This window comes from Leptonotus elevatus, chromosome 11 (genome assembly GCF_054856555.1).
Source record: "Leptonotus elevatus isolate MCC_2025b chromosome 11, RoL_Lele_1.0, whole genome shotgun sequence".
NCBI lineage: Eukaryota > Metazoa > Chordata > Actinopteri > Syngnathiformes > Syngnathidae > Leptonotus > Leptonotus elevatus.
The window spans coordinates 22,443,781-22,458,247 of record NC_141249.1 but is presented as its reverse complement, the minus strand read 5'-3'; the positions used below and the strand labels follow the sequence as shown (position 1 = coordinate 22,458,247).

Here is a 14,467-nt window from a genome sequence, read left to right as displayed (position 1 = left end):
ATGTCACTTTATAACCTTTGGCTCCATTTGATGTTTGCGCTGCTTCAGTCACGTATCATTAACTTGCCCGTATATTCTTGTTTACACACTTTTGAGTTATGAAGAGAAGACTTTAATGCCATGTGGTTTGTTGCGACATGTTTTCGGTGGCTGCCGTTTCCCATTTGTAAAAGTGCACAAGGTTGTGGGTGATAAATGTATAATTTTCTAGAAAAATATATATATAGCTTTTTTTTTTTTATGTTGTAAAAGTTGCCAAATGTACGTTAGTAGTTATTCCTGTTCATCACTTTTGTTTGTGAAATTAGACATTTATTTTTCATCAAAGACATTCCACATACACACAATAAATTACATTTTCAGACCTTGTTACGCAACCCATTTGCACCTTTTGAGGGCTGCGTCGTGAGGAGGTTTTCACAAATATTCAGCAAATTCAAGCAGGGAGGCTCCACAACATGACAGAAAGTCAAACATTTTGAGGCAGGTCACATGAATAATAATTTCACACTTTGCAATCAATGATCATAATCTTTTCACAACTGATCAGAATGTAACAATACAGAAATGCGTTCAATCAATCATTGCATCATAAACTTGAGAAAGACCCCCTGAGGACAACGAAACCTAAAATGGCCTCCGGAAGGAAAATGCTAGCTAGCTACACGCTAATTGGCCACTTCATTAGGTACACCTGAACGAACTTATCCAGTGATTATCAAAGTGTGCTACGAGTAGCGCCAGAAAAGAATCCATGCCTTAATACAGTGCATTTGTGTTCCGGTTCACTACATTTGCATTTCATCTAAAACCATCTTTTATGAATGAAACGTCTCAATTTAATATCAATAAATGACGGCATCCTTGTGACTCAATGGCGCCCCCTGGTGGCCAACCTGGAATATTCACAGTGGTCCATATGGGGCCTGTATTGAAGTAAAAATGAAATGAAATGCAGAGAGGAGCTTCTACACATCCTACATAAAAGAAAAGTAGTACTTTGCCGCCGTCCTGTGGCAATTATGAACCCTTTTGAATAACGCAAATGTACTTTTAAAGTTCAACACAACCTAACTGTACTTAATGTACATTTAATTTATTGTACGTTTAATTTAGCAATTCTTTCGCGTGCCACTAGAGGGAGCCGGCGCACTTTGAGAACCACCACCCTCGCGCGTGGCCATGTGACACACATGATCCGCAAAGTGGAAAATGCTGATTGCGGTGAGAAGCAGTCACTCGTATAGTAGTTCATAAAAAGCCTGGTGCTCACTGTCGATGAAAGAGTGCAGCGCCGACAGCATGGAACCTTCCGGACCCCCGTAGGTTGTGTACTGCAGCTCCTCGGGGGTGGGCGTGGGCGGGGCCAGGCGGGCGGGCTGCAGGGAGGTCAGGGCGGCGCCGGACGTGTGGTTGGGGCTCACGTGCTTCTTGTGACGCGCTCGGCAGTTCTGGAACCAAACCTGCACAAGAAGGTCCGACTTTACGTAAATATAGTAACGCCACATGATCATATTTCATATGAATATTTATTATCGTGGTTGTTGTTGTTGTTTTTTTAATTTGCTACACGGTGAACCTGTATGACTCTTCGACTGAGGCCCGTCTGCTCGGCCAGTTTCTGCAGCGTTTGAGCATCCGGGTTGTTGTCCTGGGCAAACTGCGCCTGCATCACCTGCATTTGTAAAAGACCAATTAAAAAAAAAAAATACATACAAATAATATAACAACTATGAAATCAAAATCTGTACAAAATACATGATAGGAAATATGATATATTATTATGTATATTATAGTATAGAATATCGAAACTATTTTATATAGCATATGACAAAAAAAATATTCTATTCAATTCCACAACATTTAATTAATTAAGAAGTAGATTTGTTTTAGTTTTAGTTTTTTTTTACCTGCAGCTGGTCGGCAGTGAAGCTGGTCCTCGCTCTCTTGGATGGTTTGGGCTGGTTAATTTCTTGCTCGGTGGGCACGGCACCCTCCATATTTACACTGTTGCCTGCAAATATCATAATATAGTAAAGTTATTCATAATTAAAAAAAAAAAAGGGCACAACATTTGAAAGAAAAAAAGTTGTATTATAATCAAGTTGTATTATATGATATGTAGTATCAGATTATGCCTTCGAAAAATCAAAATATATAAAATATATATATTTTTTAGTACTAAGGGTGAGTAAGCGTCAATCAAAGTTCATTAATAGAATCACTTATTACGTAACTGACAACAAATTTAGCCAATGCTAAATGGTTAGCAATGTTAATTAGCACTCTAGTGACGACCATTTTGAGGCAACGAACGCTAACGACCATTCAGCTCACACATAAGAAATTGAATGAAAATCAGCTGTTGAACCACTAGGTGGCGCACCAACACAAGAAATCAACTCAAAAGTGGAAACAATAATTGCAGAATCAAGCCTTTTTTTTATGACTGCTTATTAACTTTGTTGTTGTTGGCTTTGGGGTTATTGTTTAATAGCAAATGGAACACTTCGACCGATATGGATTTTATGAGGCTGATGCTGTCATTTTGCACGGTAAAATTCTGATAATTGATTAATCAGCCGATAATTAATAAAATTACTTTTTTTTGGAGGGGGGGGGGGTTCCTTAATGCTTACAACAATGAAGATGTGAATTACAAGTTTCAAATCCTTTGTCCAATCTTTGGGTGGAATGTTTGAATCTTTGACTTATTTTATAGGTTCTTATAAAGAATTTTTTTTTCAATAAAAAAAAATCTAATATCAGCCTGCTGAATCCCCATCTCCAATTAAACAAACATATCCGGCTGAGCCTAAAATAGAAATTATTGTAGATTGCGGTGTGTTGAACAGCTGATTGCCAGTTAAACTACAACGGTAAAAAAAAAAAAACTAAATTTTTAAATAAAAATGCAAGTCATTTTTTTCTAAATGAAGATTTGCGCTGATTCCAAATCTACATTTTTTTTTCCTCAAGCACATCAGGTTTTCATTATAATAATATAATATGGAATATAGTAATATATTTGTTGGGTTCAGCAACAGGTGGATTTTTTTCGCCCCCGCAAAAGGTCAACATAGGCAGGGAATCTTTATTTACAGTATATACATTCACAAGGTCACTCAATGTGCTTCACAAAGTTAAGAAACAACATTAAAAAAAGAAAATTATTTAAAACATTTAAAAGCACTCAATTTAATAAAATTACTAAAAGAACACACAGCGCAAAAACATGATTTTTTTTTAAAAATTGATTGCAGAAATGCTCTAAAAAAAACTTAGATCATATATATGGGGTGGGGGGGGGTCATTTACACCTGGGGCTAACTTCACTTCTTTTGGCAACATGTTCCTTTTGTGTGCAGCATAACAGCTAAACGCTTGCTTCACCATGTTTGCTTTGCACACTACATTTACAGTATATAGCCTTAAATTAGCAACGGGATAGTAAGATAAGATAGTAACTTAAAAACAAAAACCCGGATATTATTTTCCAAAGTCACCTTTGTCGGCGGCCCTCTTGAGCTTGTCCAGCATGCAGTCGTAGTGGACCCTGCACAGGACCTTGTCCTCCACCAGGGCGAACTCCTCCCCGGTGGACAGCTGCCTCTTGCACGAGAAGCAGGCGAAGCAGGCCAGGTGGTAAACGTTGCCTTTGGCGCGCCGCACCCAGTCGCTGGCGTGGATGTGGCGGCCGCAGCACGCGCACCACGTGCCGAACCTTCTGCGCAAAAACAACAAGCAGTCCCATTTTTTTCAAGAGTCTTTGGATTGAACCCGCGACATCCCAGTCTCAGGGGCGGACACGCTGCCACTTATAGGCCGCCACTGAGCTGGTTATCATCACCGTCATCGCAATTCATAAGGAAATGATTCAGTAGTGACGTCACATTTTTAAATATCCTGCATGTGTGAAAACAATAACAACTAATAATTATTTAAAAAAAAAAAAGTTATAATAATTATATAATATAATAATAATAATACAAAATGATATGCATATTGAATTCCCACTACATTTCAGGTGCTGTAATTGAGCTGGTGCTCCCATACTGTGGTTATAAAAAGTCTACACACCCCTGATCAAATCATGTGACCTTATCACCTGTACAACTCAAACAATTTTTTTTTTTATCTGTCTGGGAGCAGAAGTAAAAATAAAACCATTGAGATGATGTGATTGCAAAAGTGTACACACCCCTACCTGAAGTAATCCATCTTGCAGAAGACCTCCTTGTCCTTAATGTAGCAGCTGGTGTGGCCTCCCAGCGCCGCCTGGCACACGCTGCAGCAAAGGCAGCGCACGTGCCAGGACAGGTCGCTCACCTGCATGTATACACACACACACACACACACACACACATGCGCGTGCACACACATACACACAAGGAAGAGAACTGTTTATTTCTTTTCTGGGCCCTTCGAGGCACGAATACTTGAATGAGCGCAAACACAATAAAGCTGCAATGAAAATGATAATGAAAATAAAAGACCTTGGCTTGATCTCAAGCCACCATTTTTTTTCGTCATTGCGCACACATCAACACATCCTCCGCCATAATAGTGCACAGCAATAATTGAAAAATACCTTTAATAAATATTTATCGACTATTTCTTGATTGCAGCTGGCGCACACGCACACGCTGGAGGTGAGAAGAGGCTCCGTCGACATCGTCTGCAGGCTGGAGCCCACCTCGTCGTCCGCAACCTCCACCTGAGCAACACAAACGGAAGATAACATTCACCTTAAACAATTTTCTTCACACACACACACAAAAAAAAAAAAACTTTTCCATCAAATTATTCTCTTTTGTACACCAGATAGATCTATTTTTTAAATAATAGAAAAGTGACCTAATTTGAGGTTATTGAAAAAAAATATATATATATATATTTATTTATTTATTATTACCTACATTTGCTTTATTTATTCCTATTCTCGTGGCAAAATTCAACATAAAAGTGTCAAAATGATGGCAAATCACATCAATTGTGGTGCACATTTGCATAAATAACCTTTTTTTTCCACTTTCATTATTGCTTTACATAACTCCAACTTATTTTTTTAAACAATATTATATGAGTTTTTGTTCTTTTCAGTGACTAAAGGTTAAACGAATTTAAACATAAACAGCCAACTGCATTATTGCTTGATTTGTGCTCAACTTAAAACAAATAATTGCACATTTGAAACAGAACAAAATGAAGTTGAATTGACTTAAAATGTCACAATAGATGGACGTCATATTTTCAGATGAGTTATTGTGGTAAATGTCACAATTAACATTGACATCGTATCTTTGGCAACAGCTGAGTTTAGTGGCAAGTACAACTGACTTTTGAGTTTTGCTCAAAATGACACATTTTAAATTGACTTTAGTGCACATTGTTACAAATGTTGATTTTGTGGAACATATTTTCATCACTCCAATAGAGTGACAGTGAAAGTGACATATTATGAAGTAAATGCATTTTATATGAAAAAAGTAAATGACTCCTAATTTAAACCTCAAAATGGGACAAAATCAGCAAACTCGTTATTAAACCATTTTTTAATATGAACGCAAGTTTATGTTGTTTTTAAAGCCGCCGCGTGCCTATCAGAGCAATTTGCTGCAAAATATGATCATCTTTACAGTCATTTCATACTAAACTCTTTGACAGCATTTTTTTAGTAAAGAGGAAAAAAACAAAAAAAGATGTTTAATGGATAGGATATTGCACTTTTAATTCAATTAAAACCATGTTTTTAAGTATAATTTCAGCTTCATAATGAAAGCAATTTTGCAGCAAAACATACACTTAAAATAATGCAATTTAAATGTCAATGCATAAGTTCGTTTTTGGAAGAATAAGCATGTAAAAATAAGAATATTTGATTGGAAAGTATTATTTATGTATTGGTAATTTATACACCTTCATGTAGTTTAAAAGCCTTTCATCCTATGCCTTCCTCTTAAATGTTGTTTTTAAAGGCACTCGTCAACTCTCTCCCAGCGAAGATGTCAAGCATTGTGACCATAAAGTCATGCATTATTATTAAATATCAATAAATGAGCATGCTCTTCAAAACTGCTGGGTTAAAAACAACCCAATGTGGATTTAAAATGACTCATATTATTAAAAGTTTGGAGGTTGTCCTCATTTACAGTTACTTTAAAAACATTTGCTTGTTTTAAAGATTAATTTAAAAAAGAAAAATGAGGGGGGAAAAAAACAACATTTTATGGAGTTAAAAACCGTCCCCCAAAAATTCAGTAATGAAATGTTAAACAATTGAAAAAGTCTTGTCTTTGTCATTGTTTAAAAGTGAACGACAAGTAAAAAAACAAAACTGAAAATATTCATGCCGATTTATAGCGCAATGGTATTTTTTCGTACAAAATATTTTGAGGTTTGGGGGGGGGGGGGGCGTTGTACTTTACGAGTTACTTAATTCTAATTAATCAAAAAAATGACTCGGAATTATATAGCCTCAAAATGATATCAAATCAAGACAACTTTGCTGTAAAACTATTAGCATGTACGCGGAAAGTCATTTTCGTCTTATTAAAGTTTTTTTGTTGTTGCATGTTTCGGTTTGACTTGCGCTAAATCGTATATTTAAAAAAAAAGAAAAAGAAAAAGAACATTTACATTGCATCATACAGGATAAGTAAATCAACAAATGAAAAGTATATTTCTGCCTCGTCTTCCCTACCAGGGGTTCTCCCGTGTCCAAAATGTTGTCTTTGGAGTCCTCCCACGCGCACATGTCGTGCTTTCCGTTTTTTATTTTCCTCTCCCGTTTTTGCGTGTGTCGTCGCTGCGCGAGTGGTGCGTTCAATGACCCCCCGGCCTTCCGCCCGCTCGCCATAAATATCATCAGCTGCCCGCTCACTTGCTCACCATGACGACGCCAATTGCAAATTGAAGAGGAGTCATTACGTGGACAAACACAACACACTTGAGCAGACGCTAATCTTTTCTTCTTCTTCTTCTTTTTTTTTTTTTTTTTTTTTACCGGTAAATGCTTACAATAAGTCCCTGCTAAAAGGGCGTTGATTTATTTAATAGCGGCGATTAAAAAAAAGTCAAAGTTTCCCCAAAAATGACAAACTGAAGAGGTCTCATTAACTGCTTGATTTTTGATTTTTAAGGAGGAGTGCATGCCCGCAGATTACAGGGGAGAGCAATTAGTCCTATTGAGCCAGCCAGGCCGGGGACCCGAGTCGGACCCGAGGCGGACCCCCACCGTCCCGGTCCATCGCCCCCCCGCCACGTCCTCACCTCCTCGCCGCAGCTTCCGGGCAGGATGCAGCGATGAACTTTGGCCTCCCTTTTCCAGCGCATGTCTGTTGCTTCTTCTTCTTCTTCTTCTTCCTCCCGCAAACTAATCCTTTCCCGAGGGAGGATCACAATTCATATTTCATATTTCATATGTCACCTTTAGCCACGCCCGCCCATCAAGCAATTCCCTGCCTGCCTGTGTGCTTTCCTTGCAAGAGTGCAAAGAAGAAAAAGTAATACCGCGGGGATCGGGTGCTGCATGGAAGGACGAGAGAGAGAGAGAGAGAGAGAAAATAGATGTTGTTGTTTTTGAGCAGTTTTGTGGTGAGGTATGACATTTTTATTTGATTTATTTATTTGGTGTGAATAAGAGTTGGGGGTTTTTTTGGGGGGGGGGGGGGTAAGTGAGAGTTTTTTGAGAGAGTGCAAAAGATTGTGTTTAGTGTGAGTTTTGTGTGAGTGAGAGTTTTTTGTTGTTGATGTTTGAGAGGGAGAGAGAGGGAGCTTTTGTGCATGTGAGTTTTTTCCTCTGAGTCTTTTTAATTAGTTAAATACAGTTTTTTATGGCTGTACACGAGAGGTTTTTATTTTGTGAGAGTTTTTCTATGAATATAAGTTTTTGAGTTGTCAAGTAAGATTTTTTTGGTGACAGTAACTGATTTTAATTTTGTGAGTTATTTTGGAATTAGTTTTTTTTAATTATGTGCATGAGTTCGTGTGAGAGTTTTTTTTTGCTGATTGTGAGAGGTTTTTATTTTTGTGGGTTGTGTTGTGTTTTTAGCGTATGTGGTGGGTGAGTGTGAGCAAGTGAGAGTGAGAGTGAGAGAGAGAGAGAGAGAGAGAGAGAGAGAGAGAGAGAGAGAGAGAGAGAGAGAGAGAGAGAGAGAGAGAGAGAGAGAGAGAGAGAGAGAGAGAGCGCTTTTGTGTATGTGAGTTTTTAAATTAGTTAAATATAACAGTTTTTGTGGCTTAATCTGAGATTTTTTCATAATGTGAGAGTTTTTTTTTCTACTAAGAATAAGAGTTTTTGAGTGATCAGTGAACTTTTGGGTGCCGGCAGAGTTTTGTGAAAGTGAGTTTTATCTCTGAGGGCCTTTTTTGTTTTGTTTGTTTGTTAAATGTGAGAGTTCAGTTGTGTGAGAGGTTTTTGTTTCTGTGAATAATAGGGGTCACGTGTGAGTTTTTGGTAACTGTGAGAATGTCTTGGGTGAGTTTCAGAGATTTTCATTGATGTGAGAATTATTCTGGAGAGAGTGTTTTTGAAAAGCTTTTTGTTAGATTGCACATTTTGTGTGTTATATTGGTGAGTTGTTGTTTTTTTTGTTGTGGAAACAAAAAAAACAAAAAAAACTCAGCCCCACTAAAAAATGAAAAGTAAAAAGTGTGAGTTTCTTCCAGTAAGAATAAGTGTTTTTTTTGGGGTGTGTGTGAGAGTTTTTATTTTTCAACCGCTGTTTTTTTGCGGGAAATGCTTGTTGGCGATAGAGTGGACCCCAATGGACAGTTTTTGGGGCCCCTTGGGTTAACATAAGGTGAAGATAAAGCGCTACATGTATTTTTAATTTTTTGTACTGCAGGCTAAAGTACGATTAATAACCCATTGGAGTTGGGGATTCGCTAATTAAGCGATAACAAGATACGAGAAAACATAAAGTCCGCAAAACAATAACATATTGCGACGTCCCCCCCCCCCACCCTCTCTCTTTATTGCCTTGCAGGAGGTCTCAACCCGCATCAGCATGAAACTACATGAGCCTCCGTATCGGATCATCTCAGGAGAGCTTTGGCAGTCCTAGCGTGCCTCCTGGAAGATGTGTCGCGTTCCGCCCGGCGACAATGAAAGCTTTTTCATCAGATAGCGCGCGCACCCCCCGCCGTGCACGCTCCCGACAAAAGCCTCGTTGGGATCAAGAGGTCAAAAAGTGACAAAAATCAAGTGTTTTATCATCAAAAGAGCAGACGTAAAGACATGGTTACCGGCTCGCGTCGCTCATAGAAGCCCGCATGTTGCCCAGATGCCAATCGGCCCGCGGGGAGCGTTTTGCGTGTTATGGAGCAGACGGAAACAATGTCAACAAAAACTCCTCAGACCGCCTCGTGACATCACGTCTGGATGCTGCCGCGCGTCACGTTAGAAACACTCCCTGCAGCCGGCATGCACGGATGACGAGGACTTGCGATCGCGCGAGGGTTATGCGGGCGTCGGAGCCAGTTTGTCGATTTTCTCGAAAGCAGAGTTCATTTTCAATGTCTGCAAAGGAAGCCAGGACAACGTCTAAAAAACTGCACGCCTCCCCCGCTTCAGTTAAAAGCACGGAGTTTCTAACAAGACCATTTGTCATTTAAATCGAATAGATAAAAACAAATTAATTTTCCCGCCATTTTTTACGATGTGCCGCCATTTTGAATTTAAAAAAAAAAGTGAGATTCCAATAAAATGCTACTATTTGCATATTTCTTTGAGTTAAAAGGAAGTTTAGGGGCTGTTATTCATATTCACCCACATTTTTTCTGCTGGGCAAAATTTATTTTTTTGTGTGCTGATTTTGAGTCTTTTCCCACATAAGAACAACGTGGAATTTTTGTGGGTTTAGGTTTTTAGTTCTTATAGTGGACGGCCGGTTATTATGGCTGGAACGTGTTGCAAACTTACCAAGCTTATATGCAACATTTTTGTATGATACTTGTGATTGGTTAGTTAAGATCCAATCATGAACCAGAAGTGTTGACATCATCGCAAATGATGCGTTTTATTGGTTTAGACACGCAAATATTTCATGTCCACGGGGACCGTCTATGGGTCTGAAGGAGTTAAAAATGCTCACTGAATTTTCCCGCCAATTTTGGCTGTGCCGCCATTTTGAAATTTTCAAAATTTGTGAGATTTCAATAAAATGTACAGCATTGCTACTATTTGCACATTTGGTGTTTCTGTTTTTTGTTTTTTTGTTTTTTTTATTAAAGGATGTTTAGAGGCTGTTATTCATATTAAAAACGCTCACTGAATTTTCCCGCCAATTTTGACAGTGCCGCCATTTTGAATTTTTTGAAAATCGCAACTTTTCAAAAGAGAATCCCATCACATAAAACGATATTTGTTAGCATTCCCTGACACTAATGAACCTTTTTACATACACCGACAATTTTTCTTTTCCATCGTTCCAAAATGTCCAAGAATACTGCGCATAATCATTATTTCAAAATAAAACCCTCAGAAAGCTCAAAGGTAGCATACCTTCCGTCCCTTATCAACATCTCTCAAAACCAGACTACCTGATATTAAGGGAGCTCAACCCAACAATGAGAAGGATCCTGGCCAAAAATGGCTCTAACTTCGAAGGCGAAAACCACTGAAGACAAAAAAAAGAATATCAAGGCTCAACCTGAATAAATATGCAAACTTTTAGGAGAATATTCTACAGACTAACTCAAGTTGAACTTTTTGAAGGGCGCGTGTCTCGTCGCATCTGGCATAAATGTAACACAGCATTCCCGAAAAAGAACATCATACCAAAAGTCAAACATGGCGACGGTAGCGAACTGGTCACGGGGGCCGCTTCGCTCCGTCAGGACCTGGACGAACCATCCCGAGGGAGAACGTTCGGCCATCGGTTCGTAACTTCAAGCTGAAGCTCGCTCGGGTTCTGCAAGACAAAAAACAAAAAAAAAAATCTCAATATAGCTGCCATTCGGTGAGCGGGTGAGAGTTCTTCCTCCAAGCGAAGAGCGTTTGACCTCTGACGCTCTCCTTAATGTGTTCTTTCCACAGACTTAATTGAAATCAGGTCGACAGGTTAGATTACAATTGACACTCGCAGATGAGCGTGACCTTTTCTCCTTGCTGTAAATGGCGACTCATTGAATGTGAAAGGGAGGAGTGGTTGGGTGAGGTGGGGGTGGAAATCACAGCAGTAAAAATGGCAGTGGGCTGAAAAAGGGGCCTGATTGCGCCTGGACGGCGCAAGTGGGGAAGCAGCATGGTAGGCCCCAATCAGGGCCACAAGGGGTGGGGGTGTGGGGTGGTGGGGGGGGGGGTGCTCTTATCAACAAGTAATGGCCCACTTGACAATCACACAGCCACAAAACGGCTCGATTTAACGCTGATTGCAAAAACTCAACCCCCCTCCTTCCATCACCAAAAACCGTCGGACCCCCAGAGATCTTCCCCGTCGGCAGCCGGGAATCTTTTTTTTCCCCTGAATGGAATTTATAATCATCCCTCTTCTTTTTTGCTGGCTAATTGTTATTTTAAGGCTTGCCGACTTGATTACGGTGTTTAGCGGGCCCCAAGTCTCAATTTCCACCAGCCTCAACTGCTTGTTGCCTGATGTTTAAGCGGGCCTTCGCACCTCGCACACGGGAACTTTGCCAGGTTGCACTCGTTGTGTTCCGAAGTAACAAAATACAAATACAGTAATCACCCTCCATGAAATGCCAGATTTAAATACTCTCGAGGCATGTTTTTATAGCATTTACGGCACTTCATTAAAAAAAAAAAGTTATAATGCATTTTTAAAATAGTATATATTGAGAGAGAGCAAGAGGAAGGGATAACTTGAGACAAACAGCATAACATTGTACAGATACCACTATATATTTACAATAAACAAAACCAGTTTTTCAGAATTTTACAATATACATTGATAACCATGCCCAAAGATAGATTATAAAATGAACCTCCTGTCGTTGAATAGGCATAAGAAGCAGGGTTGATCAATAATCAACAAAAACGAGGCATATCTTGAAAAAAAATACTCCCGTTTACACTCTTCTTCATTTGAATGAACACAGTGGAAAACAATAAGTGTTACGCCATCTAGTGGCTGTGCAGTTGATTGCCACCCAATATAAACAAGCGTTAGACCAAAAATAATTATTAAGTTGTAACGCGCGCAGCTGGATAGCAAAAAACTGGAGAGCAACAAAGGAACTGGAAGTCCACAGGTTTACTTTATTAAAAGGGAAACAAAAACAGTGGTCTTCTCGCCGCTACCACGCGTCACGAACGGCGTAAACATCCACGCCGTCAAATACATTGATGGCCAAAACGATCACGTGATGCATAGACACAACACAAACAAGGAGGTGCACACTGCGGATTGTTACAAAATTTACAAAATATAAAATCAGAACTATCTTTGTAAACGATACTATTATGCTAATGAGCATTGTTAAATTAACTGTTTATATGTGTTGTTCCCTGATTTTGTATTCAAATATTTGATGCTATTCGTTCCAAATTGATTGCTAGCATTAAGCTAATTGGACGTTCCTATGGCAACGCTATTAATACACAAAGTGTCATTCTCTTTGACAGTTAACTTCAACTGGAAGTGGCAATAATATCATTTTATGAATTTGGTCATGGAACAAATTAAACTCGTGAGTCAACGTACCATTGTGCTGACATTTGGCAAAATTGGCACTCCAGGCATGCCAGTGGCGTCTCAAGAAGGACACGTGGCTCCACCCACTGGTGAAGTTTGGTACCGGAAAGAAAGAAAGAAAACAAATATATATTTGACAAATGCACTAAGGTTGAGATAAACTACATTTTATTTTCAGAAAATACATTCAATATTCTTAAATCCTGGATTAAAAACTTAAAGTTAACTTTTAATGAATTGGCTGGTGATGTAATGGTTTTATCAATGCATCAACATTTCACTAACAAAACTAAAGTTTTGTAATTTCCCTTATGTCCACTAGATGGCCTTGGAGGACCTGCAATCTTAAACCGTGTAATCACTCATGCTGGTGAGAATGTTTGTAGTTTTTTTTTAAATCTAGGTCGTAAAATCCATTGTTTTAAGAAAAATTTAAGATTTAAGAAAAAGATGACTGTTGTGGGATTGTTTCTTCTTAATTTGTCACGCATTTATGTATTTTGGTGTGTTTTGACCTTTCTATAATAATAATAATAATAATAATAATAGTTGTAGTAGCAGCAGCAGTAGTAGTCGTAATAAAACTAATAATTACATCAATTTCAGTTAGATATGATACAGTAATCATCATTATCACCATCATCAAGAGTTATTATATATGATTAATGCTAGTAAAATAAGTCAGTTACACATATTCGATAACAGCACAACTGTGCCACGTACATCATCTGCAATCAAAATTGATCTAACAACATGTAAAAACACGAGATGTTGATTAACGTGCGCAAATCTCCGCAGACACGTTTGCAATTTAAACAGTTTTGCTCCGACCATCATTGAGAATGACTTTGAAATGTGATTGGTTAAAGACAATGTACATTGATCAACACTGATGATTCTGAGGGATCTGATTGGACACACCAAAAAAATCCAACATCCAAATAAAGGTACTGGAAAACAAAGACAAAATGCTACCAATATTAGAATTAAAGTTGTGAAAGTAGGTCAGTGCTTGTGGTGTCTAGTTTGATGCCAGTGGGCCTGTGCGTGTGCGTGTGTGTGTGTGTAAGTGGAAACCAGCCTGGTTGGCAGCATTGTCACGTGGTCTCCCATGGCAACCACCCAGTGTCACCGCTTGCACTCCAGGAGAAGTCAGGCAGCGACTCCGGTCGGACTCAGAAGAGAATTTGGTGCTCTGTAACAACTCTGCCGAGTTGGGTCTCCGGCCGTCTCGCCTGGCGTGCACAGGCCGCCGCCGCCGCCGCCGCCGCCGCCGCCGGCCCTGCCAGCTGGAACATTTGAGGGATTTGAAGCAGACGGAGAGCCAACCGGCACCATGAGTCACTTCAACCCGGGGTACGTGCTGCTCCATTTTGCTACTCTGTGTTTGAGAGTCAATATTGGTCACATCCACTTTTTACTATGTTGTAAGATCAGATATGCGTCTAAAAACAACAACAGGGTATCCGGCCTAACAAATAGCAGCTCGATGTTGATATTGGTTTATGATTAAAACATTTCCGTCCATCTGCACACAATGGTTTGAATTGGAAAAATAAAAATGTGGAACAGCCAAAACGGGGCAGATACCAAAAACGAAGACTGGTGTGACAGCGTCAAGCCAACAAAGGATGTGAACTCATGCTTCAATTGTAACAAGCATCTCAAAAGAGAATCCGGCCATCAAGAGGAGCAGAAGTGCGACACGATATCACATAAAAGACAATCCAGGTGCACAATAGAGAGAGAGGCGGACAGGGTCAAGTGTGTCATCTCTTCAAATGCCTGCGTGTAATCAGACACCTGGG

General features: G+C 39.3%; 2 protein-coding genes and 1 long non-coding RNA gene across 7 annotated transcripts in view; 2 read left to right on the top strand and 1 right to left on the bottom strand.

Moving 5' to 3' along the window:
* Positions 1-296: 296 nt before the first annotated feature.
* Positions 297-14,467, bottom strand: part of LOC147166506 (LIM/homeobox protein Lhx8) — a 21,098-nt gene continuing 6,927 nt past the window's right edge. For 3 of the 5 annotated variants that reach the window (XM_086089511.1, XM_086089510.1, XM_086089512.1), the window contains 10 exons: positions 13,741-13,948; positions 12,669-12,745; positions 10,784-10,916; positions 7,273-7,381; positions 4,592-4,717; positions 4,208-4,329; positions 3,507-3,727; positions 1,911-2,014; positions 1,580-1,675; positions 297-1,463 (listed from right to left, as the gene is read on the bottom strand). In XM_086089511.1, coding sequence (XP_085945637.1) covers positions 1,236-1,463; positions 1,580-1,675; positions 1,911-2,014; positions 3,507-3,727; positions 4,208-4,329; positions 4,592-4,717; positions 7,273-7,381; positions 10,784-10,881 — 1,104 coding nt within the window. In that variant the 5' untranslated portion in view covers positions 10,882-10,916; positions 12,669-12,745; positions 13,741-13,948 and the 3' untranslated portion in view covers positions 297-1,235. The other 2 variants (XM_086089513.1, XM_086089514.1) reach the window with 2 other exon arrangements.
* Positions 7,387-10,182, top strand: LOC147166507 (uncharacterized). Its single transcript, XR_015096497.1, has 2 exons — positions 7,387-7,601; positions 8,991-10,182. It is a non-coding gene; the product is annotated as an uncharacterized LOC147166507 (long non-coding RNA).
* Positions 13,866-14,467, top strand: part of erich3 (glutamate-rich 3) — a 12,930-nt gene continuing 12,328 nt past the window's right edge. The window contains exon 1 of the mRNA XM_086089504.1: positions 13,866-14,015. Coding sequence (XP_085945630.1) covers positions 13,996-14,015 — 20 coding nt within the window. The 5' untranslated portion in view covers positions 13,866-13,995. The remainder of the gene's footprint in view (positions 14,016-14,467) is intronic.